This window comes from Corylus avellana, chromosome 2 (assembly GCF_965113065.1).
Source record: "Corylus avellana chromosome 2, dhCorAvel1.hap1.2, whole genome shotgun sequence".
Classification (NCBI taxonomy): domain Eukaryota; kingdom Viridiplantae; phylum Streptophyta; class Magnoliopsida; order Fagales; family Betulaceae; genus Corylus; species Corylus avellana.
In genome coordinates this window covers 39628269-39651688 of record NC_142491.1, presented here as the reverse complement: position 1 = coordinate 39651688, position 23420 = coordinate 39628269, and the positions used below count along the sequence as shown (strand labels likewise).

At 35.0% G+C, this 23420-nt stretch overlaps 2 protein-coding genes across 3 annotated transcripts; one reads left to right on the top strand and one right to left on the bottom strand.

Annotated features, from left to right (window-relative positions):
* The first annotated feature begins 7749 nt into the window (after nt 1-7749).
* Nucleotides 7750-11840, top strand: A/N-INVC (Plant neutral invertase family protein). 2 transcript variants are annotated; one of them, XM_059602304.2, is made up of 6 exons: nt 7756-8946; nt 9523-9688; nt 10002-10213; nt 10480-10973; nt 11052-11100; nt 11204-11840. In XM_059602304.2, the coding sequence occupies exons 1-6, from the start codon at nt 8179-8181 to the stop codon at nt 11510-11512; spliced, it is 1998 nt and encodes a 665-aa protein (XP_059458287.2). In that variant the 5' UTR covers nt 7756-8178; the 3' UTR covers nt 11513-11840. The 2 variants fall into 2 exon arrangements, with proteins under 2 accessions (XP_088369229.1, XP_059458287.2); XM_088513103.1 differs by lacking the exons at nt 11052-11100; nt 11204-11840 and having other exon boundaries at nt 7750-8946; nt 10480-10977.
* A 2859-nt stretch (nt 11841-14699) lies between these two features.
* LOC132176677 (gibberellin 2-beta-dioxygenase 2-like) lies at nt 14700-16057 on the bottom strand. The gene is made up of 3 exons (XM_059588983.2): nt 15711-16057; nt 15053-15380; nt 14700-14960 (listed from the first exon to the last, which is right to left on the bottom strand). Exons 1-3 carry the CDS (start codon nt 16055-16057, stop codon nt 14700-14702), a joined length of 936 nt encoding a protein of 311 aa, XP_059444966.2.
* Nucleotides 16058-23420: the final 7363 nt, after the last annotated feature.

Below are 23420 nucleotides of genomic sequence, written 5' to 3'. Positions count from 1 at the left end.
AATATAAACCTAGGAAGATTAAACTAAACTCTTTTTCAAAGTGAATAATAATATTAGCAAAAAGAAAAAGAAAAAAAAAAAGAAAAAGACCAAGTATGTGAAAACTGAAAGAGAAAAAAAGGTTTGCACGTGCGAAGCGAACAAAAGGTCCTATAAAACGTGATGGAATAGTGTAGAGAGAGAATGAGAGAAAGGGGAGGGGTATGGCGGCGGGGAATCTTTGTAGGCCGCGTGCCTTGAAGAGAAGCCACCAAAGTGGTCCCCTAGGGTCAGAGAGGGGTTGAGGATTGGCCACGTGTTTCCTCTTTAAAAGGTGGTCTTTTTTTCGGGCCTATGGTTAACGCTTCCTGGACAGAAGCACTGGCGGCCGCAACCCTTGAAACAACCCATCTGTTTAAGAAGTCCACTTATGACCTGGGTACCCATTTTTTTTTTTTTGTTGATCGGTCCTACGCAGAGAGTATACACATTTATGACGATAAGGATATTCTATATATATTATTTTAATATCACAAAATGTCCCCCAATTTTAATTTTTTTAAGCTGCAAATACTTAGTAAATAAAAAAAATTAATTTGTGGGATTCACATGGTGAATTTGCAAGAAAAGAAAAAAAAAAAAATTAGTAAGAGAATGAAGAGTAATATATATATATATATATATATATATATATATATATATATATAGTTTAATTATATATTTATACTAGAAGGGGAGAGAGAGACATGACCCTTACCGACCACCCTTTATGTATATCCTTGTATGTATAGATAGATATGTGTATGAAAGTGCGTAGATATGTATCATAATCATACTATATACATCAAATATAAATAAAATAAAATAAAAGAATGCACAACTGGCATCCACAATGGGGTGAAGATATGTTTTGTGGCACGTTGATTTGATTAGGCAAAATTTCGTGGAGAAAAAAAAAGAAGAAAAATTGGGTGAAGCGGCGGGACCCGCAATGAAGAAAGACTTGGCAGTCAAAATGAGAGTCCATGGTAACCCCAGGTTGGAATTGTGGGTGGCATCTGATGCTATGACTTGCGGGACCTAAACATTATTGTTGACGACCGTTATTGTCATCACTCATTCCCCATCCATCTATCTATGGCTGCCTTCAACCCAACTATCTATATTTACGCATGTGCTCTCAATCCATGTTGACATTTCTAGTTTTGAGCTTTTCTATTTTCATCCCCATATTATTATTATTATTATTACTTTGGAACATATTTAAGTTAGTTTTATAATCAAATAAAGCAATCTTGGTTTTGCCTTTTATTGATTTCCCATGGTAGACTAGGAAATTATCAAGTTTAATGTGAATTGCCTTCTTTAGATGTTAGGTTCAATATCAAGTGGAGGGAAATTCGATATAATGACCACCACTTCTTGAGACATGATCTCAGCTGATTGAGCTACCATTTGGGACGTTAATGTTTACTTCTTAAAAAGATTCATTGTCTTTTTTACGATTTTTAATTTTTCAACTTTAGGATAGTCAAATTTTCATAGTAGGGAGAATGCCCATGTTTAAATTGATTATAATATTTATTTATTTCTTTTAATTGTTCTACATAGATTTTCTATTATAAAAGAGTACCAAATGCAATGAGTAAAACAACTCTTGACAATCATATATTTTCGGTCTCTTTTAGTTTTCTAAGTTATTTGACATAAAGAAGTTGTAGTATTCCTCTTCTTCTTTTTCTTCTTTTCTTTTATCCACGCTCATCACGCTTTGTCGGTCAATTTAATAAACTAAGTTAAAAAAAATTTCCGAGAAACTTTGTCGGTTGAGACAGGTGGCATGGGCATTTGGTGCACTTTATGGTGTCCTTTCACCATTTCCTTTTGCGTGAAGCTTTGTGTTGAAAACGATGGATCGATAGAGTAGAATGGTGTAGGTTTTGAAAGCCCTCACAGCCACTAATTGGAGGGGTTGAACAAATTGGTGTTGGTGTCATCTCTTTCAATTTCGTAGATCATGGACATGAAAATGGATAGAAGATTTGCCCGACCCGCAACAATTAAAGTAAGTGGTCATGCTAGCATTCCACTATAAGCAGGCTTATCCCTTTTGAGGGTGAAGAAAACTTTATGAAGCTGCTTTTAATGTTCTAATATTAGATTGTTTTTGGTGCCATTACTGTGCTTCAATAGGGTTCAACTGCATGCAAGCAATGTAGATGAACCACATAATATATTCCATTTTTGAGTCTTTTGCTGATTGATTTGATTGTTCAGTTCCATCATAGTGGCTTTAATTAGAGATATTTTAGATGGTTAAGACTCCCAAGTCAAGATGGGCTTAGAGCATTCACACCTAGCCTAGCCGAGACCCATATTTTGGGTGAAAATGTAGCCAAACGTACAATATATATATCAGATCTGATATTTAAATGAATAGAAAAAAAAGGTGATTTATTAAAACTATAGTTGGAAAGAAATTTGCTAAGCTAGATGTAAATGCTCTGAACAAAAGAGCCCGTATGTTTCAACTCAATAACTATAATGTTGAGGTGCAATAACGGGCTCGGACAGCTCTTAGAATGTCTTGCGGAGTGCGATTTCAAATTGTTATAAAAGAATTTTACTTCTTTCACTATATACCAATTAATTTTCAGATGAGATGGTCAAAGACCCGATCCAACATAAAAAATATAATGAGTCTGAATCTCCACGAGGATGGAATATATGTATGATATATGATGTAGCTAGCTAGCATGATACATATTCTTGACAAGTTGACCCAATATAATTTGGATATGACGAAGATGAATCTTTGTAATAGTACATTTTTGACCCTTTTTGAAGCGAAGAAGTTAAAACAATTAAGAGGCATGGACGGAACTCACAAAAATAAATAAATAAATGAAGCATGGACGGTAGTAGTATACCATGTGCGTGGCCCTTCATTTGGGTGCCTAAATTGTGGAGAGCTTTAATGTCGGACCCCATAACTGTACCACTTCATGTTTAGGCCTTGAAAGGGATCAAGAGGAGAAGTGTAATAAGGCACGAAACCCATCAATGAAGTTAACAAAGTGATGTGTTAATGAAAATGTTTGTGTAAAGCGTGCGTTTGTGCTAATGAATCTGGTATGTTTGTTACGTGTTTTGGCGGGTATTTTTTGTTTTGTTTTTTTTTTTTTTGTTTTAGTTTAAAAAAATGTTATTATATAAAATAAATGTGAAAATAGTTTTGAGTTATTTATTAATATTTTTGTTTTGAGAAAAAAAAAAAAACAAAAAAGTAGAGGAAGAAAATGTTATCAAACTAAGCCATATGTTTAGGTTATACATAAAGGTATTAATTAATAAGCGTAAAGCGGCTAGAGATCATGCCTCATGAAGCGGTGGTCACTAGTTCGAATCCCCACTTTCCCCTCTTGTGTGGACATGTCAAAAAAAAAAAAAAAAATGTCCAACATTTTTTTTTCCCAGCTCTGTCCCTAGTTAGGTTTAGGGATATTATGTCACGATCATCTTCATCAAAGCCCCAATTTAATTTCAATTTGATGAAATCAACACACATGTTTTGAATATTTATAAATTGAGGCATTGGTTAATATCTTTCATCAAGATGATACAAGCATACAAAAAAAAAAAAAAAAACAATTTTACACTCTAGTTTGAAATTTAAAAACAAAAACAAAGAAAAAACAAAAAAGTTGGGGTTAGGTCCTGTCAAGGTCTCGATTTACAAATATTCGAAAGCACAGATCTTTTGTTTCATCAAACTAAAAACTAGGGTATTAATGTCAAAAGGCGCAATAGCACGAAGGGATAGTAACCTAATTTTTCTTAGGTCTAGCATAACTTACCTTTCATTGCAATGACTACTATTTTGTTTTGTTTTTGGTTTCTTTTACATGTCACCACAAGGATAAGGAAATAGCGGGAGGGGATTTGATTTAGTGACCTCCGTTTCATGAAGTGTGGTTTTAAGCCGATTGAGCTACCTCTTGAAGACGCAATGACTATTGATTAAAGCTGAATTAATTTTAGTTTTCCTTTTCCATGCACTTTAGTTATAATTTTGTTGTTGTTCGCAATTTTTTTTTTTTTTTTTTTTCCACCAGGCACTACTTTAATTTGGGTGTATAAGTTTGGCCACCAAAAAAAAAAAAAAAAAAAATTGGACATTCCTAGTCAATCTAGGCTTTCATTGTTTAACCTAATAAATATTTTGTGTGAAGAAAGCCCTTGAAATAAATAATAATTACACAAATTATAATAGCAGTTTGTAAGAGTCTTCATATTTACTATTTAGATTAGGATTTCCATAGGGTTTCCATCTAAACTAGGTTTTCAACTTTTCACGTTAAAAAACATAGTAACACTCTTCTATTTTATTCCTTATATAGTAATATTTAATTATATTTCATTTGTGGTGTCATTCTTTAATTATTTATCTATACATGCAAATAAATAAATAATTAACGTTCTTATATAAAAATATTTAACATTTTTTTTGTATTTAACGAGGAAAAAAAAAAAAGGGCTCACGTGTTATGTAGGAATCCAGGCGGTAAAGCACTTTCATGAGCACAAAAGAACCAAGCTTCGAGGTAAACTAGAAAAAAGGTAAGCAAAATCCGACCGAGCTGCACCGCAAAACCAGGTTCGATTGAGTCAATCAATGTCACAGCAGAAGCTCAACAACTTTTGCAGTTTACCAAAGTGGACTAATTTACTCCCAACACTTTTACAGAGTGGAGGCCAGGAGATCGAGAGACAGTAATTTTGAGTTAAAAAAAAAAGATAGAGTAAGAAATAATTCAATTTCGTACGGAATAAATAATTAAATAATGTAAAGGAGATTAGTGAAATGAGCAGCTTAGTGCCTTGACTTAAGCTCATGTTTAAGACTAGAATAGCATATAAAACACGGGTCAAGCAGCTGGTTTTTAATATATATACATATATAAATGATTTTAATATATATAAATGATTTTTAGTGGTGTGAGTGCAAGAATGGAATCACGGCTTACGCCATCGGGGATAGCGACCGCAAAGAAAAATGAAGCTTGGAAAATTATTCTTTATTTATTTTAATAATAATACCGTATCCAATATCCAAGCTTTCTTTTCTTTTTTGGGTAGCTAGGCCTACGGCTACGGATACTTATCTATACAAAGAAAACTGATTTCTTTTTTAAAAAAAAACTAAAGTTATCTCAAGATGGAAATTGCGAAAGGTTCTCATTGGTATCTAGGAGGTGTTTGTTAAACCCCTCACATTCCCCCACATCCACCACACTATTTACTTCATTTTTTTTCCCAAAAAAATATTATTACTTTTATATTAAATCACTCACTTTTTATATCTAATCATTTACTTTTTATTACTATTCAAATAAAAAATCACTACAAAACAAAATTTTTTACTTCCTAATACCACTTTTTCATTTTTCCATACCAATTATTATTATTATTTTTTTCTTTTTTTTTTTTTATCCATGAACAGTATCCTGTAAAATAAACAGTGCTGGGGTGTTTAACAAACACCCCCCTAATTATGCATTTCCATTTTGGCACGTGCTTGTAAAGGAAAAGAAAAAGCTCCTTTTATTTGGAAGTTGGAAGTGATGGCGTAGAGTTTTTCGAAAAGTTTAAGTTGATAAAAATTATAAAATTTTTAATAAGTGAAATATTTAACTAAAATATAGAATTGTAGAGTCAGGGTTCAAATTCAAAACCCCGAATCTAACATCATCTTAAATTACTGATTATTTCAAAAGGTTAAACTAATAAAAATATTGAATTTTTAATTATTTAATTAAAAATCTAAATTAAAAATATTAGATTTTTAATCAGTTGAGATTGTTACGTCAATATTATGACAAAATTTAAAAGTACAAATGTGATTTCTAGCTTCCCTTAACATATATATATGTCGAGAAATGCTAGGGGTACTAACTATTTTACCAACATATGTGTATTAACATGATGTGGAGCTTATTTGTTAGAAATGATAAAAAAATTAATAAAAAAAAAAACTACAAATACCAATAAACAAGCTTCACACAATGTTAGTACTTATATGTTAGTAAACTCCTAGCATTTCTCATGCCATTGCATTTTCAATGTTCTAATCATTTTGCCAAAATGGCTGGTAGAAAATTTGAAATTTTGTAGCCCAATAGCAAGTGGCTTCTAGCCCAAACTCACAGTAATTTCTGAAACCCAATCAAGCCAGCTGGATCTTTTCCGTGGGCTACTTCTTTTTCTTGGTTCATCGGCCTACCAAACTCTTTCCGCCCAACAGAAATGTCTGGCTTGGTTTTGGGCATCTTCTGTCCTAAATTTCGTAGCCCATTCAGTACTCTCTTCCTCTTTTTCTTATTTTTGTTTTATTTTTAGGGTTAATAACTTTTTTGGTACATGAATTTTAAGGTTTTTTAATTTTTCCTCTTAGGTTTTAAAACATAACAAAACTAGTACTTCAAATTTTGAAAAAAACCGAATCACCACTTTCAATTTAAAAAATTCTATGGGAGTGGCTGAACTACCTCTGGGAGTGGCTGAATTACCCCTAGGAGGTGGCTGGCCACCCCCAGTTTGACCTTAGGAGTGACTGAGCCACCCTCAAGAGCCAAAAAGGGGTGGCCAAAACCACGCCCATGGCCCGAGCCACCCCCAGACAGGCCTTGGGGGTGGCCAACCATTCCCTAGGGGTGGTTCGACCACCCCTATAAAATTTTTTAAACTGGAAGTGGTAATTTGGTCTTTTCTAAAATCTGAGGTACCAGTTTTGTCTTGTTTTAAATCATAGGGGAAAAATTAAAAAACCTCAAAATTCAGGTACTAAAAAGGTTATTAACCCTTATTTTTATTAACGAACAGTTATTAATTTACCAGTTCCAAATACTTTTTAGGTCAATTTGGATTTACGATTTTTAAAAAATGTTATTTAAAAATAGTAATTTTAAAACGTAGGATTTAAAAATATAATTTTTAAAAACAAATTATAAATTTTGTACGATTTAAAATCACACTTATAATATAATATATAAATGATAACGTTAAATGCACTCCTATATACTCCAGCAATATGGTTTTTTTTTTTTCCCGAATCTGATAAGCAAAAAGGAAAAGAAGATAAAAATGAATAGGCCCAAACTATTGGACAATGGCTAACGTGTTGGACTTCTCGGCTGCACAAGACAAAGATACATACCGTGTCTCACGCGTCACTGTGCGAGATAAAGACACACGAAACGTAAATTGCCCTCAACGGATGTCCTTCTCCACACGTGGAATGAGAATGAAAAATCTCAATTGCCAAATATCACGATATTTTCTACATTGATGTCGTTGCGGTCCCAAGTAAATTGATACAAAAGTCATTGATATCCGTAGCTAACCCCCTTTATACCCAATCAGAGGTCGCCACGTTTTAAATGCAAGAAACATACATGTATCCGGGAGGACCACCTTGAATTCCGCACAATTTTATAAAGACCAGAAATGCTGGGACCACAACCGACATATCTTATCCATTTCTATATTAAAAACCAAAATGACGATTCTACCCTTTCAACTGCAGCCCAAGGCGTCAAGGCCACTTCTGTGGACTTTGTCTTCTGAAACTACCCAAGCTGCCCTTACATTGAAGTTAAATTACAACTTAAAAGTCTATTATGGGCAATTGATTCCGATAAACAAAAACTATGCCCATTTCTGGAAATCCAATTCAAAGATATAAAAAACATCTTTCACGTGCAGGGACAGTAGTGTAAATAATCCACCTTTTGAATTTACATTCAATATTTCCAACCTCCACGAACTTTCCCTTTCGTTCGTCTATAAAATTCCCTTTCGGCACCCGCTCCCAAATCTGCACAATTCTCATTCAAATCCTTCGCTCCGATTGAATTGTAAGTAAATCACTGTTCCAAAAGTTTAATTCCATTTACGATTCCCATTCCTTCTCTGAATTGTATTATATATTCATCTACAAAGCTTTTCTTTTTCTTGTCCATATTTGATCTCTGTTTTTCAAATATTCAAGATTAACAGAGTCGTATATAGATTACATTCACTGAATTGTAGGTTAATTTTTACCGAAAAAAAAAAAAATTGGTATATATTTAGATTGTAGCTCAAGCTTAACTTTTAGGAATACAATAATTTTGAATTACTAATATTTAGATATCAAAAATGAACACTAGCAGTTGTATTGGAATTTCCACTATGAAACCCTATTGTAGGGTACTAATTAGCTACAAAGGATCCTCAATTTTTGGGTTTTCGCCCGGAAAATTCAATGATTATCGAATTCATAATTTGTCGAAATTTCATTGCGGTCGATTTAGTGGCTGTAGTTCTCAGATTATAGGGTACATACGTGTAACCGATTCGAATCAGAGAGCTTTTAATGTTTCTGGTTCAAGTTGGGGTCAGTCTAGGGGTTTTGGGATGAGTTCCCATGTTGGTCAAGGTTGTGGTAGGGGTGTTTTAGTAATTCCCAATGTAGCATCTGACTTTAGGAACCATTCAACCTCGGTCGAAGCTCATGTTAATGAGAAGAGCTTCGAGAGGATTTACATTCAAGGTGGACTGAATGTGAAGCCTCTGGTGATCGAGCGGATCAAGACAGGTCACAGTGTGGTTAAAGAAGAAGAGTCTAGGTTAGACTTTGATGGGTCAAATATAAACATTGATAATTCGAAGGGTTTGAATGAGAATACGGTGGAAAGGGAGGTCTCCGAGATTGAGAAGGAGGCGTGGAACTTGCTTCGAAATGCGGTTGTTAGTTATTGTGGAAATCCAGTGGGAACTGTTGCAGCTAATGATGCAGCCGACAAGCAGCCGCTGAACTACGATCAGGTCTTTATTCGTGATTTTGTGCCCTCAGCACTTGCATTCTTACTCAATGGAGAAGGAGAGATTGTGAAGAATTTTCTTCTTCATACACTGCAATTGCAGGTAGTCTATTGATCTTAATTGCTTTGTCTATTTCTTTTTCTTAATGGTTTTTCCTGTTGTGTTAATTTTTTTGTGCAATCCTAATTTACGTACACATAGTTAGCACTTGGATCTCCATTGTAAAGTAAATGGCACTGTTGTGTTAACCTAGGCAAAGAGAGTACAAACTTAATAGTCTGGCTCTAGACTATTGGAAATTTCATAATATGATGTTGATTTTTCAATATTTGGTTGATGGCAGGTGTTTTTGTAATTTCTGATGGTTCCGTAGACCTCGAAACTGTATGAGCTAACATCTTCTCATTATATTGGTTATATCATATGTCCATCAGCATGTATAATTTGGTGATTCATGACTATTGTGCTGGGGAGATCATTTTCTTGCTTGCAAGTAACAAATTTTTACTTTTAATGAGGGAAGTTGATACCCATGGGAATACTTGGTGGAGTAGGGAGCATCTTTAAGTTGTTAATGGGTTTTTGGGAGATTAGGTTGTAATCTGTGGTATGTTAAGTGAGTATTGATACTTAATTAAAGTTCCTATTCTGATCATATGTGTTTTGCTTCTTTGTTAGAGCTGGGAAAAGACTGTGGACTGCTACAGTCCTGGGCAAGGGTTAATGCCAGCAAGCTTTAAAGTTAGAACTGCTCCTCTTGATGGAAGTAATGAAGCATTTGAGGAAGTTTTAGATCCTGATTTTGGTGAATCAGCCATTGGTCGTGTTGCACCTGTTGATTCTGGTAAGATAATCGTATTTCTGGTCACTGTGGCAATTTTTAAGCACTAGTTTTTTTCCATTAAATGTCACAGTATAAGCTTTAACCATTACTGCTTGGTTGCTCAATATCTTGATGTTCATTTATTAATTTTGAAATGCGAGCACGATTTTTATACATTGCGTAAAACAGGTGTTTAAGCCCAAAACCATAGTATTTTCAACACTTTGTGACTTTACAAATCTCATATAAGCTTAGTGGGGTTAGTTAATTTCAGTTGGAGAAAAATAAAAGAACTAGCATAATTGGATTTTGAAGTATATGTTTACTATGACAGGGTTGTGGTGGATTATTTTGTTGAGAGCTTATGGGAAGATCACCGGCGACTATGCATTGCAAGAAAGAGTGGATGTCCAGACAGGCATAAGATTAATCCTTAATCTGTGTTTAACTGATGGGTTTGACATGTTTCCTTCTCTGTTAGTAACTGATGGTTCCTGCATGATTGATAGACGGATGGGTATTCATGGACACCCTCTTGAAATCCAAGTAAGTTGAAAATATGTTACTCTGAAATCTAAATCTTGTGCTTGGTATACATTACATTCCAGCTTGATTTTGGTGGCCTATATTGTTCTAGTATTGCATGTTTATTTTTTCTTAAATGGTATTTTATTGGTGACCCTATTGATGCAAATAGGCTTATGTTATTCATCTTTAATGTTCTCCAATTCCTTTTTTCACCATTTCTAGTATTTTTTCACGCTTCTCCTTGTCTTAAGTTTACCGTTTGCTTAAGAAATCTTATTTTACAGGCGTTATTCTACTCAGCCCTACGGTCTTCCCGCGAAATGCTTATTGTCAATGATGGAACCAAGAATTTGGTGGCTGCTGTCAATAATCGACTCAGTGCACTCTCCTTTCATATCAGAGAGTATTATTGGGTGGATATGAAGAAGATCAATGAGATTTATCGTTATAAGACAGAGGAATACTCTACAGATGCCATTAACAAGTTCAATATTTATCCGGATCAAATTCCTTCTTGGCTGGTAGATTGGATACCTGAGAAAGGTGGCTACCTCATTGGCAATCTGCAACCTGCTCATATGGATTTTAGGTTTTTCACACTTGGAAATCTTTGGTCCATTGTTTCATCTTTAGGTAGCCCAAAACAAAATGAGGGTATTCTGAATTTGATTGAGGACAAGTGGGATGATCTTGTGGCTCAAATGCCTCTTAAAATTTGTTACCCTGCTTTGGAGCATGACGAATGGCGTATAATCACTGGCTGTGACCCAAAGAATACGTGAGGCTCTTTTAGTAATTTGTTATTTTCTTATGGGCTACCGATTTCACAAATCTGATTCTCTCTGCTTGCTTGCAGTCCCTGGTCTTATCATAATGGTGGATCTTGGCCAACACTTCTCTGGCAGGTGAGTTGATTTTTATTCAATTCTAACTTCTTTTAAGATTTTGGGTGTTGGCTGGATCATAATGATCTGACTTCTTAAGCATTCTCCTACATGAGTTTTTTAGTTCACATTGGCCTGCATTAAGATGGGGAAGCCAGAATTAGCACAGAAGGCTGTTGCTTTGGCAGAGCAGAGGCTTTCAATGGATCAGTGGCCTGAATATTATGACACGCGGAGCGGGAGATTCATAGGAAAGCAATCCCGGCTCTTCCAGACATGGACAATTGCCGGTTTTCTAACCTCGAAGATTCTTTTGGAGAACCCAGAGAAGGCATCCTTGTTGTTCTGGGAGGAGGATTATGAACTCCTTGAAATTTGTGTTTGCGCGCTTAGCAAAACCGGTAGAAAGAAGTGCTCACGTTTTGCTTCATAGTCTCAGATTCTTGCTCGATGACGAGTCTGCATTGCTATATAAGTGTGAGTTGTGAAACAATAAAGCCAATGTAGAGCGCTCTCTGGTGACTCCATTGAATAGAAGACTCTTTAACTTTTACCTTTCAGCACTAAGCTTAGTTTCTGGTCCAGTTTTTGGAAATCATACAAATACTGTAAAAAATTTGATTTTGTTGTCCCATTATTTGAAAAAGGGACAATTCATATTTGATGATGGCTCTGTTTTTTGAGAGCCTCTTAACCCATTTGTATGGTTCTACTGCTCTGAACAATTGCACGTACTTGAACTATATGGTATTCTGACACTACTACAATGTACCATCCTTCCTTTCCTAATGTTGACGGTATTTGAATTTTACTTGCATTTTTAATAGAATATGTGATTTTTACATGTCAGTTTAATGAAAAGTGCTAGGAAGTGGTAATTCAGAAAATTTTTTAAATTGACGTGGTAAACAGTGAGTTGCAAACAAGAGAAAGTAAATTGCATTTTTTTTTAATTTAAAAATCATTGTCATGTCAGTTTAGAAATTTTTTTGGGTTCATTTGTTTGTCTCTCTAGCACTTCTCCAATTTAATAGACATGGTTGGGAAAATTTTCAACTGGTTTGAAATAAAACTTTGTACATTGGTCGTGTATAAAGAATGTAATCAAATTGCAAATTTTTGTGCCAATAATTTTTTGGAAGAAACAAGCTTAATTGCCTAATGAGCATCAAATAATGTCTCTTTAAAGGCATACATAAGCATCTCAAACATGGGAAGATATAATAGGGCATTTGCTATAATAAGCATTGTTAAACTAATGGTTAAGTGATTAAATTTACCTTTTTTCTATATGCTTATCCTTTCAGGATAACGGGTAATTTAACATTGTATTAGAACCAAAGGTCTTGGGATCGAACCTTGACTCCATCAATTTATCCCCCATTTAAATTAAATATTACACGTGTTGGGCCTCATCTATTAAAAGGAAGTTTGAGTCCACACATGAAGGGAAATATTAAATTAATAATTAAGTAATTAAATTTACTTTTTCCTATTAACTTAAACTTTTAGGATAATTGGTAATGTAACAAGCATAAATAAAATCTTTTATGGCCCTCAGTAGCGGTAGAGGGGAGGGCAAGCGGGGGTGCCCCTACAAAAATCCTCTTTCTCCTCCTAAGACATCATGCCCTTGCCTGCAGGTTGCCTCTCTTCTCTCGTATGTTGAAATCTTGAATCTGTAGAGTTCATTAATTTAGGCAAGTTTCATAGGGTAAACTCTCTTGCCTTTTGTTTTATGAGTACCTATCTGTGCATATATAGCACGTGATGAAAAAAAAAATGAAAAAAACATAGGGTAAAGAGGACAAGATAACACTAATCTCACAACCCATGAACGAATTATAAGCGTATACAAGCTTGTCAAAATAGCATCATTCAAGCCTTACTGCGCAAGTAATCAAGAATAATCATTTGACAGTGAGAGAACAATTGTTCTATTGTACAAGATGGTTACTTTGAATTTTTGGTGCCGGAGGAACCGATTGATTGAGACGGCAGAAAAGCTTTTAGGTGCATTTAGGGATGGCGTAGATCAATTATTTAAGTACTATGTTCATGCTAGTGTTGTTGAGGGATGTGAGGCATTGTCATGTGTTGATGACGTAAGAGTTCACCCAATTTTGTTCAACATCATTGGAAGGCCAGGACCGAGATCTTTGTTGAGAGAGTTTCATTCATTATGGGCATCGATAATTTTGATGGATTATAAATATGAGATATAACAATATTTTTTGGAGGATGTCGGGTCATCAATTACAAACTTTGATAATTTTAATTTGTAGAAGGTTAATTTGACAAAGTTTTTGGTCCTCACCGAGGTAACACGAGATGTGTTGACGATTCTAGTTACCATTGTTGCCTCAAAGTCATCATTTAGCATTGAAGGTCGTATGTTAGATTCATTTCGGAGTTCTTTGGCTCAAAAATAGAAGAGGCTCTTATATATATGGATTCAAAAATGGTTGAGATCTTCTTCTCCTGTTAGTTTGAGCGAGACATACTTGTTGAAGGTTGATAATGGCGAGATCTACAAGCTCGATTTAGGTAATATTATTAAAATAAATTTCAAATTTGGCTATTTATTTCAACAATTTAATTGTTTCATTTTACTAATTCTTTAAGAATTTTCGTGTGCTAGCAATCATGTCCAATTGTATCGTCATTGACAACGCAGGTCGCAGACGCAGGTTGAGGCTTAAGGGATGGACTTTGTCAAATGGTGTATTTTTTGGTTGGTATTCTGGTAATACAGTTTCATCACTTTGTTAGTTTCTTAATTGCTATTTACTAGTTTGGTTAATTATTATAATATGAAGTATGTTTATGTTGGATTTGTTTGGTTATTGAAGGGATCAAATCCAAAGACTATGCATTATGGTTGCAACCTTGATGGCTTGGGGAGTTGGAACTACTTGTTGGCTCATCTCATTGTTGACTCACTGTATTAATTTTGAGACTACTTTGTGTTGATTACTTGTTTATGTGTTGGTCCATTTTAGAGTTAAATTTTTATTATTTGTAACTTGAGATATTTAAAAACATTCGGTGAAATTACCGTCTTACCAATCGACAAGGGTTGGAGCGATAGGCGAAAGAGCCCTTATTGTCACCGTTTTAAACAACTCTCACCCTTACTCTTAGACTACATGCTTATTTTTAGCAATAATATTATTCAATCTCTATGATGCTTACATAATCAAGCTAAATCACAGGTGGATTAATTGGGATCATATCCAATTAAGGTTTGATTTTTTTTTTTTTAAGTGTATAGTTTGAATTAACTCTGAAACATTATTAAAATTGTTACTTTGATTATGGTTTTGATAAAGAGTAGTGTTGTATCAATTGATTTCATCGTAACATGCATGAAAAATACTAGAAAACATACAATATGTAAATTAAAGAAACCAACATATATATATATATATATATATATATGGCAGAGACTGATCGATGGAGTAAAGTAATTAAGAAAATTAAGCATAGAATTGATAGATAATTAAATATTGAAAGTACGTATATATTAATACTTTTTCTTTGAGGTGTTTGGAACAAAGAAAGTAGTTATTTTAATTATATTAATTTCGTCATTAATTTGTTTATGGAAGCAAATTCCATCAAGTACTACTGCTTCCTACGCGGAAGATGCCAAAACGGTCATCCGCTAGGCGGAGAGTTCCAGAGTATAAGTTTGCCTTGTATTGCCCCCAAGTGAAGGGGTTGTAGAGAAGGGGCCTGTTGGGGGTGACCATTCCAGGAAGTGCATATATCCATTCTTCAAGGGATGGTGCCCCAAAGAAGGCAATTGACATTCTAGGCTCCGATGAATTTGTTATTGCCCTGTGTCGGACGCTCACAAATCTCCCATTTGTCATAGCCTTCAAAAACCACACAACGTTACATACGTACAAATTAATTAAGATATCGAAACTGTGTGTGAGAGAGAGAGAGAGTGAGAGTGAGTAATTACATGTAAAGTGTCACCCACAAAAACACAAAAGGCAGAAGGGTTAGGAGGGACCGAGATCCACTCATCATTCCCTACATAAATCTGTAGGCCAGGCACGTCGTTTGATCTGAGGAGGGTAAAGATCTGAGGGTCACTATGCTCCCCAAATCCAATACCGTTATCAATGGTTGGTGGATAGTGATTGAGCCTCAGGATCGAGTCACTATTATCGTTCCAGATCAGGTCAGTCAAGATTGATGCCTTATCGAACCCCAGGCCCCTTGCCGTCAGACTTAGTAGCATACATGTCAGCTTCCTAACTCCATCAACATATTCACACGCAGCATTGCTGTCATACGCACGCAAACAAAAATCAGTCAAATCCTCGGACCAAGTTTAAGTTAAACTCGCACATGCGTGGATGTCTCTTATTTTTCTTCCTATTTTTTGGGTTTTTTTTTTTTTTTTTTTTTTTTTTTTTTTTTTTTTTTCAATTTTACAATGAATAGATCTACAGGAGGCATTGCAAAACAAACCATGCATGCATGCGAAAATCGTAGAAGGCTAGGATGAAAAAATAATGAGAAATGAGTGGACCCAATGGTAAAAATATGGACAAAATATATATTAACACTAATGATTTTTCAAAATAAATAGAGGAAAGATAAATGTTGAATACCAAAATTCAAGACGGCGCTTAGGGATTAATTGGGACATCGGAATGATGGATTGTGGACTACTAGGATTGGTACTAAGTGTAAGATATTCCAACCGTCCCACATCTCCATTGGGGCCTATGGTGTTGCATCCATACCCGTAAGGCTTAACGTGGTCCGGCCCGGCAGCCATTTTTTCAGACATTGGTCGGCTAAAAAATTGGAAGCTTTCATATTCTAGTGTTTGTATGACGTCATCAGGGACACCATGGTTGACCACCGTAAAAAAACCATATTGTTCACACGCCCTAACAATCTGCATTGCCACCTTTCCTTTGTTCTCCGAAAGGTCTATTTCAGTAATCGTCATGGCTCCAAGTTTTTTGATTGCTAGCTATATTATTAGCGGGGTTGGTGAGGGTACGACCATTGTAACAAAGAGACCAACTATATATAACGATAACAAAACACACAAGTTGTTGCACATGATGAGTTGGTATTAATTAAATGGGGGCATGAGAGAGAGAACGTAAGAATTAATTGGAATTTTAAAATAGTTATTATTGGTAATTAATTACCACGCTCATACGTACTTATATCTATGGCGTTCAAAAAAATAAAAAATAAATAAATAATTATTGGAGATATTTTAATTTGTTCAAAAATTAACTGTTGATTTCGCAATCTTAGAGAATTTTCACCATTATTAATTGTTTTAGTAATTGCTAGTTTTCACGCCACAATCACCATGCAATCATATCATATTAGATTGACGTGATGTGGGTTTATGGTCCTTAATCCTTATATATATATATATATATATATATATATATATATATCAGTGTTTTTTTTAAAAAAATTAAAAAAAAAATTAAGGACTATTAACTCATGCCACGTCATTATAATTTATCCCCACAACCAATGGTGTGTGAGGATTGATTTTTGGACAAAGTTTTTCAATAAATTGGGTTGGAGGAATTTTCTTCAACCTAGTCTATAAAAGTAATATGTGCTCTTTTTTTTAATAACATGTGAAATGCACATGAGTTTTTAATAAAATTTATCTTAACTTTGTCCTTGCTATTAAAAAAATATGTACATCTCACATGTATATCACTTTGTCAAGCTATCATTGGTACTCTTAACTCTGGTAGTATGCCTTCATTTTTAAATTTGACAAATATTGCTCTTATCCTGAAAGTGAAGGATCCTACTTGTGTCACTGATTTTAGGCCAATAAGTCTCTGCAATGTTATGTATAAGTTGATTTCCAAGGTTCTTGCGAATAGATTGAAAAAAATTCTGCCCAACATTATTTCGCCCGTCCAAAGTGCTTTTTCTTCCAGGGAGACTAATCACTGATAATGTGTTAGCTGCGTATGAGACTCTTCATACAATGCATACATGGATGACGGGGAAGAAGGGTTTCATGGCGGTCAAATTGGACATGAGCAAAGCTTATGATTGGGTGGAATGGAAGTTTCTGGAGGCTATAATGTGTCGGATGGGTTTTGCTCCGCGATGGATACAACTCATGATGATGTGTGTCACCTCGGTTCAATTTGCAGTTTTGGTGAATGGAAAACCATGTGGGCAGATTAAGCCGGAACAGGGATTGAGGCAAGGTGATCCGTTATCACCTTATTTGTTTATTATATGTGCAGAGGCTTTGAGTGCTATGGTGACGAAGGCTACTGGTGATGGAATTTTGACGGGAGTTCCAACCTCTAGAGGGGGCCCTCGGATAAGTCACTTATTTTTTGCCGATGATATCCTGTTGTTTTGCAGGTCTAGTCTATCTCAGTGGGATGATCTTACTAATATATTGAAGCTCTATGAAGCAGCTTCTGGTCAACGCCTTAACAATAACAAGACTTCCATATTTTTTAGTACCAATACGCCATTGGAGGTGAGGGAAGCGATTGTAGAGATAGCTGGGATACCTTCATCTCAACGATATGATACGTATTTGGGGCTTCCCGCTATGGTGGGCAAATCCCAAATGGCAGCTTTCAAGACTATTACTGATAGGGTGTGGAAAAAATTACAAGACTGGAAAATTAAATTTTTATCCCAGGCTGGTAAGGAGGTCCTCCTAAAAGAAGTGGTACAGGCTATACCCACCTATTGTATGAGTGTTTTTCGTCTCCAGCATGCTCTATGTTGGGAGATAAATTCACAAATGCAAAAATTCTGGTGGGGTCATCAGGAGAATAAATCCCGAGTGCATTGGATGAGTTGGGGGAGTTTGGGTCTACCAAAAGAGTCCGGTGGTATGGGATTTCGTCACTTTACCAGTTTTAATAAGGCGTTGTTGGCAAAGCAAGCTTGGCGATTGTGGTCTCAACTGGATAGTTTGGTGGCACAAATCATGAGGGCGAAGTATTATCCAAGGAGCTCAATTGTGGAGGCAAAAATTGGTCGAAGACCATCGTTGAGGAGTATTTTGAGCTCTTGTGATTTGCTTCAGGAAGGGCTGGTATGGCGAGTGGGAAATGGTGGAAAAATTCGAATTTGGAAGGACAGGTGGCTTCCAAATCCATTTACCTTTCGAGTCCTATCATCTCCCAAATTACTGGACCCGGATGCAAAAGTTAACAAGCTTATAGATGAAGATTCAAAGTGGTGGAATGTGCCTCTTTTGGAGAGCCTTTTTTCTCAAGAGGAGGTAAGGTTGATCCAAGAAATCCCTATTAGTAGTACCAATCAAGAGGATACTCTTATCTGGAAGGGCACCAAAAATGGGGTTTTCTCAGTTAAGAGTGCATATTATTTACAAAAGGAGATACTATCAAGGTCCCTGGCCGAATGCTCTTCTAAGGGGGAGGTTAGTGATATTTGGAAGAAAATATGGACTTTGCCAGTTCCAGTTGTTGAACGGAATTTTCTATGGCGTGCATGTAAAGAGATTCTCCCAACCCGTGAGAATTTATGTAGAAGGAAAATTATCACGGATCCTCTCTGTCCAGTGTGCGGTTTAACAGTGGAGTCTGGGTTTCATATTTTGTGGCAGTGCCCTTCTGCTATGGACGTGTGGAGTATGGGTAGTAAAAAATTTCAAAAGAGTTTTTTTACTAGCCCGAATTTCAGGCAAGTGGCCAAAGCTATGTTTAACAAATGTGATCAGGAGGAGTTGGCACAATTTGTAGGCTTGGCTAGGAGGATTTGGCTGAGGCGTAATGAGGTTGTCCATGGTGGCACTTTCTCTGATCCGAGTATCATCTTACAGCGCACAAACACTGCCATCCAAGAGTTCACGATGGCCCAACAGTGGAGGGAGTTGCTCGATTATCCCAGTGGAAATCAAACAGTGGAGGGTTGGCAGGCTCCGGCACAGGACTGGTGCAAAGGGAACTGGGATGTAGCAATAGAGAGGACCACTGGCCAGCTGGGGTTGGGCGTGGTGCTTCGAGACTCGAATGGAAGGCTCCTAGCGGCAAGATGCGAGATGAGACTGGGTTGCTTAGCACCGGCAGCAGCTGAAGCGAAAGCAGCTCTCCTTGCTATCCAGCTCTGCTGAGAGTTGGGTTTTATAAAAGTGCATCTAGAAGGTGATGCCAAGGGAGTGGTTGATGCTCTCAATTCTGGGAACGTAGACACGAGCTGGCTGGGACATGTAATTGAGGACATTAAGTTGGAGTTGAATTCTTTGGCACACTGGAAGTTTACTTTTGTTAGGAGAAAAGGGAACCAAGTGGCCCATTGCCTTGCTAAATTTGCTGTGCTGAACTGTATTACGAATAGTTGGAGTGCTACACCTCCTACATGTATTAGTGATTTGTTGGTGCTAGAGCATACAGCTCTAGTTGCTTGAAGTTTCTAATGAAAAGTCGCTTATTTCTTCAAAAAAAAAAAAAAAAATGGACATATATCACTTTTATAGATTAGGTTGAAGGAAATTCCTCCAACTTAGTTTGAAGGAAAACTTTGTTATAAGGGGATGGGGTGACAAAAAACAAAAAATTACTTCAAATCCCCCTCCCCATATTAATAACGTCTTGATTCTGCTTTCATTGGACCATAAATAATTTTTTTTTTTTCTTTTACCTTTTTTCACTCCTCTCTCTCTGTATTCTAGGCAAGTAAGCTTATTCTAGATCCACCTACTAGGATTGTAAATGAGCCGATCTGCGTATAGAATGTTTAAGTTCAGTTCATTTTATTTTTTTCAAACACAAGTCAAGCTAGAGCTTCTTAACGAGCTAGATAATCTGTATGTTCAAGCTATGTTCATTTATTTTTCGAAAGAACACAAACTTGTTGACGGCAAGACAAATTAATTATGGTTAAGATTTATTATTTTAGCAATTTGAGAAATTAATTCAAATCTTAAACAATCTAACACTACAAAAATCGAGTTTTTTTTTTGGACCAACAATTTCTAATATTGACACGTCAGAAAACCTTTCTGACGTGTCTCAAGAGTTAAAATGACGGATGTCAAAAAATCCAAGTTTTTGACGTGGCATTTTCACCACATCAAAATTTTTTGACATGTTAGAAACTGGAACGTAAAAAAAAAAAAAAATTGACGTTCCAATTTTTGACGTGGTGAAAATGCCACGTCAATTTTTTTTTTTTTTTGACGTGATGAAATTTACCACATCAAAAATCTTTTTTTTTTTTTTAATTTATTTATATATTTTCTAAATTATTTAAGTTTATACCCAGATTTACGTATTAACCTGATATCCAATACATATAATATATATCCAATATTCATTCAATTTAATACATTCAATCCAATATCCAATACATCCAATACATTCAATATATATCCAATATATATCCAATATACATTCAATTTAATACATCCAATCCAATACATTCAATTCAATCCAATACATGAAACATATTCAATACATCCAATTAATCCAATTCATTCAATTAATTAAATACATCAAACATATCCAACCTCATTTCAAACATATCCAATACATCCAATTAATCCAATACTTCAAACATATCCAACCCCATTTCAAACATATCCAATACATCCAACCCAATACACATATAAAATTCCAATTCAATTTGTATATACATCCAATACATATGAAATTCCAACACAAATTAATTAAACAAAATTCCAACACATATACTACGTTCCAACACAACATAAAACAAAACAAATATATACATAGAAAATACGTTCCAATACTATAAATATCTACATCGAAAATACGTTCCAACACAACACAAAACAAATATACAATCAAACTATCTCTGTTCTATCTGATACAAATAAATTCCAACTAGTCTCAACAAATATATAGTTTGATCTAACTATATACATCAACAAATAGTAACAAAATATATATAAAACTTAACAAACAACGATGAGAAACCACGTGCTCAGTCCAAGTCAACATAGTCATCCCCTAACGCTTAATATGATGAGTTGTGAACCCATGATAATCAATAAAAAAATCCAAATTTGCAAAACCTAAACAAAATTAAGGATATTTAAATGCATTTGTTATACATGGGGACCCTAGATAAAATAGATCTAGCTAGCTAGCTAGGTTATTGGTTGTTATTTTTTTTAAAATTTTTTTTTTCCGTTTTTTATGACATTTACATAATCTAAATTTATAAGACCTAAATAAATTTTGTATATATGTGGACCCTAGATAAAATAGATCTAGCTAGCTAGGTTATTTGTTTGTTTGTTTGTTTTGTTTTGTTTTTTTTTTTTTTTGGTTTATTATAACATTTATGCATTTGTTATATATGGGGACCGTAGATAAAATGAATCCAGCTAGCTATGTTATTTGTTTTCTTTTGTTTTTCCTTTGTTTTTTTTTTTTTTTTTTTTTTTAACATTTACATATTTATTCTAAATTTTCAAAATCTAAACAAAAATTAAAGTCCAATATGGATATGCATTTGTTATTTGTTTTTTTTTTTTTTTTTTTTTTTTTGTTTAAGCAAGTTTTGAGGTTTTTTGGTTCTGATAACATGCATTTGCAAAACCTACACAAAATTTAGGTCTAAATCTAAATGCAAAAATCTGCACAAAAAACCTAAACCTACACAAAATTTAGGTCTAAGAATATGTTTGGTATTGCGGTGGGATGTAGAGCTTTTGAATGTAGAGCTTTTGTCAAAAGCGCTTTTTTAAAATTATTGATGTTTGGTAACAAAACTAAAAATGTGCTTTTAGTTGCAAATATGACAATAAATGACATATAGTGTTATTGATGTTTTAACTTCAAATACAAAACCATAATAATAGTATAAAAAATAAAGAAACATGAATGGGCAAAAAAGAACAATTCAACCGAAAAAAATAAAAATGTTATAGAACCAATTCAGAAATTCAGAAAAAAAAAAAAAAAAAAAAAAGGAGTTAATCTGACAAACCCATATCTAGCCCACGTCTCTTTGCTGGAATTTCAAATACCAAGGGAATAAAGTTTTATTTTCGATTATCAAGGGGTATAGCACAACAAGAAACCCAAGATAGAGATAGAGATAAAAAATATTAGTGGGTTCTCAGTGGGTTCTCTCCTCCCCAAGAACTCTCTGCTTCTCCAAAACCTTCAGTCACAAATTTTTCTCTTGCCTAAATCAAAAGAATCATCGTCTCTCTCTCACTCTACAAATCCGTTCTATTCACTCCAAGAAAACTAGAGTGTACTAAGAAACCAATAACCCCAAAATTCATCTCTTTATCTTTGACCCCAAAAACCCATCATCCCAACGGAAGCTCATCCGTACATTAATGGTGGTTGAGAGTCTTGAGGCCCAAAAAGTTCCAGTCAAATGATCAAACTTACCACAATATCCAGCTATCGAAGAGAAGCGACGAGCTCATCAATTCTCCAAATCGTAGAAGGGTTTGTAGCTCTCAGATTTATTGAAGAGGGTGTAAGACTTGGAAAAAAAATATGTATATATATCAGTATTGTTGTGATTATGTGAATTTTGTTCGGACATTTTTGTCCAATTGTGATTTTGATTAAACCAAAACCGCGGTGCGCATTTTCGTTAGAAGTCCGCTTTGTCAAAAGACTCGAATTTGAGCTTTGGACTAAACGTGGGTTTGAAGTGTTTGAAAACTCAAAAGTCCTTTCAAAGGATTTTACCAAACGACCCTAGTTTTTCTGAAACGGGCTTTTCAAGGCTTAGAAGCTCTTTTTGGGTTTGCAACCGCAGACCCAAACATGCTCTAAATTTAAATGCAAAAGCCTGCACAAAAAACCTAATTTCAAAAAATTTACGTATGTAATTTTGCATGCATGCATGTATGCAAATACATTAGACAATATTCCCACAACACAAAACATATATCTCAAACAAATAAATTAATTAGCTAACATGTAAAATTAATTTACTAATATAACTACATCAATAATATATAATAATATACACTGTAAATTATATATTTATATAATTTATTTATTTATATAATACATAAATAAATAAATCAATATATATATATATATATTTGGAGAGGCTGAAGAATGCGAGAGTGGCCGGAGAATCGCCGGAGGGAGAGCTCGTGCTTGCCAGAGGGAGGAGCGGCGGTGACGGCCGGTGAGAGAGAGAACCACTGAGAGAGAGCGAGTGAGAGAGAGAACTACCGGTAGCGAGCTAGCTAGTGAGAGAGAGAGAGAGAACGCGGGTGAGAGAAAGAAATGTATACATGCATAAATGTGGCATGTGAAAAACAGCTGGCGGTGAAAAAAAACTGGCGGAGGAGAGGGCTGTGGCTCGCGCGGGGGAGAGAA

Bases quoted from the DNA above. Each gene is read 5' to 3' on its own strand.
- A/N-INVC (XM_059602304.2), top strand. From the start codon at position 8,179: ATGAACACTAGCAGTTGTATTGGAATTTCCACTATGAAACCCTATTGT. The intron at 10,214-10,479 runs GTAAGTTGAAAA...CTTATTTTACAG, and splicing joins GACACCCTCTTGAAATCCAA to GCGTTATTCTACTCAGCCCT. The intron at 11,101-11,203 runs GTGAGTTGATTT...TGAGTTTTTTAG, and splicing joins GGCCAACACTTCTCTGGCAG to TTCACATTGGCCTGCATTAA.
- LOC132176677 (XM_059588983.2), bottom strand. From the start codon at position 16,057: ATGACGATTACTGAAATAGACCTTTCGGAGAACAAAGGAAAGGTGGCA. The intron at 15,381-15,710 runs GTATTCAACATT...TGCGTATGACAG, and splicing joins AAGCGCCGTCTTGAATTTTG to CAATGCTGCGTGTGAATATG. The intron at 14,961-15,052 runs GTAATTACTCAC...TGGTTTTTGAAG, and splicing joins TTGTGGGTGACACTTTACAT to GCTATGACAAATGGGAGATT.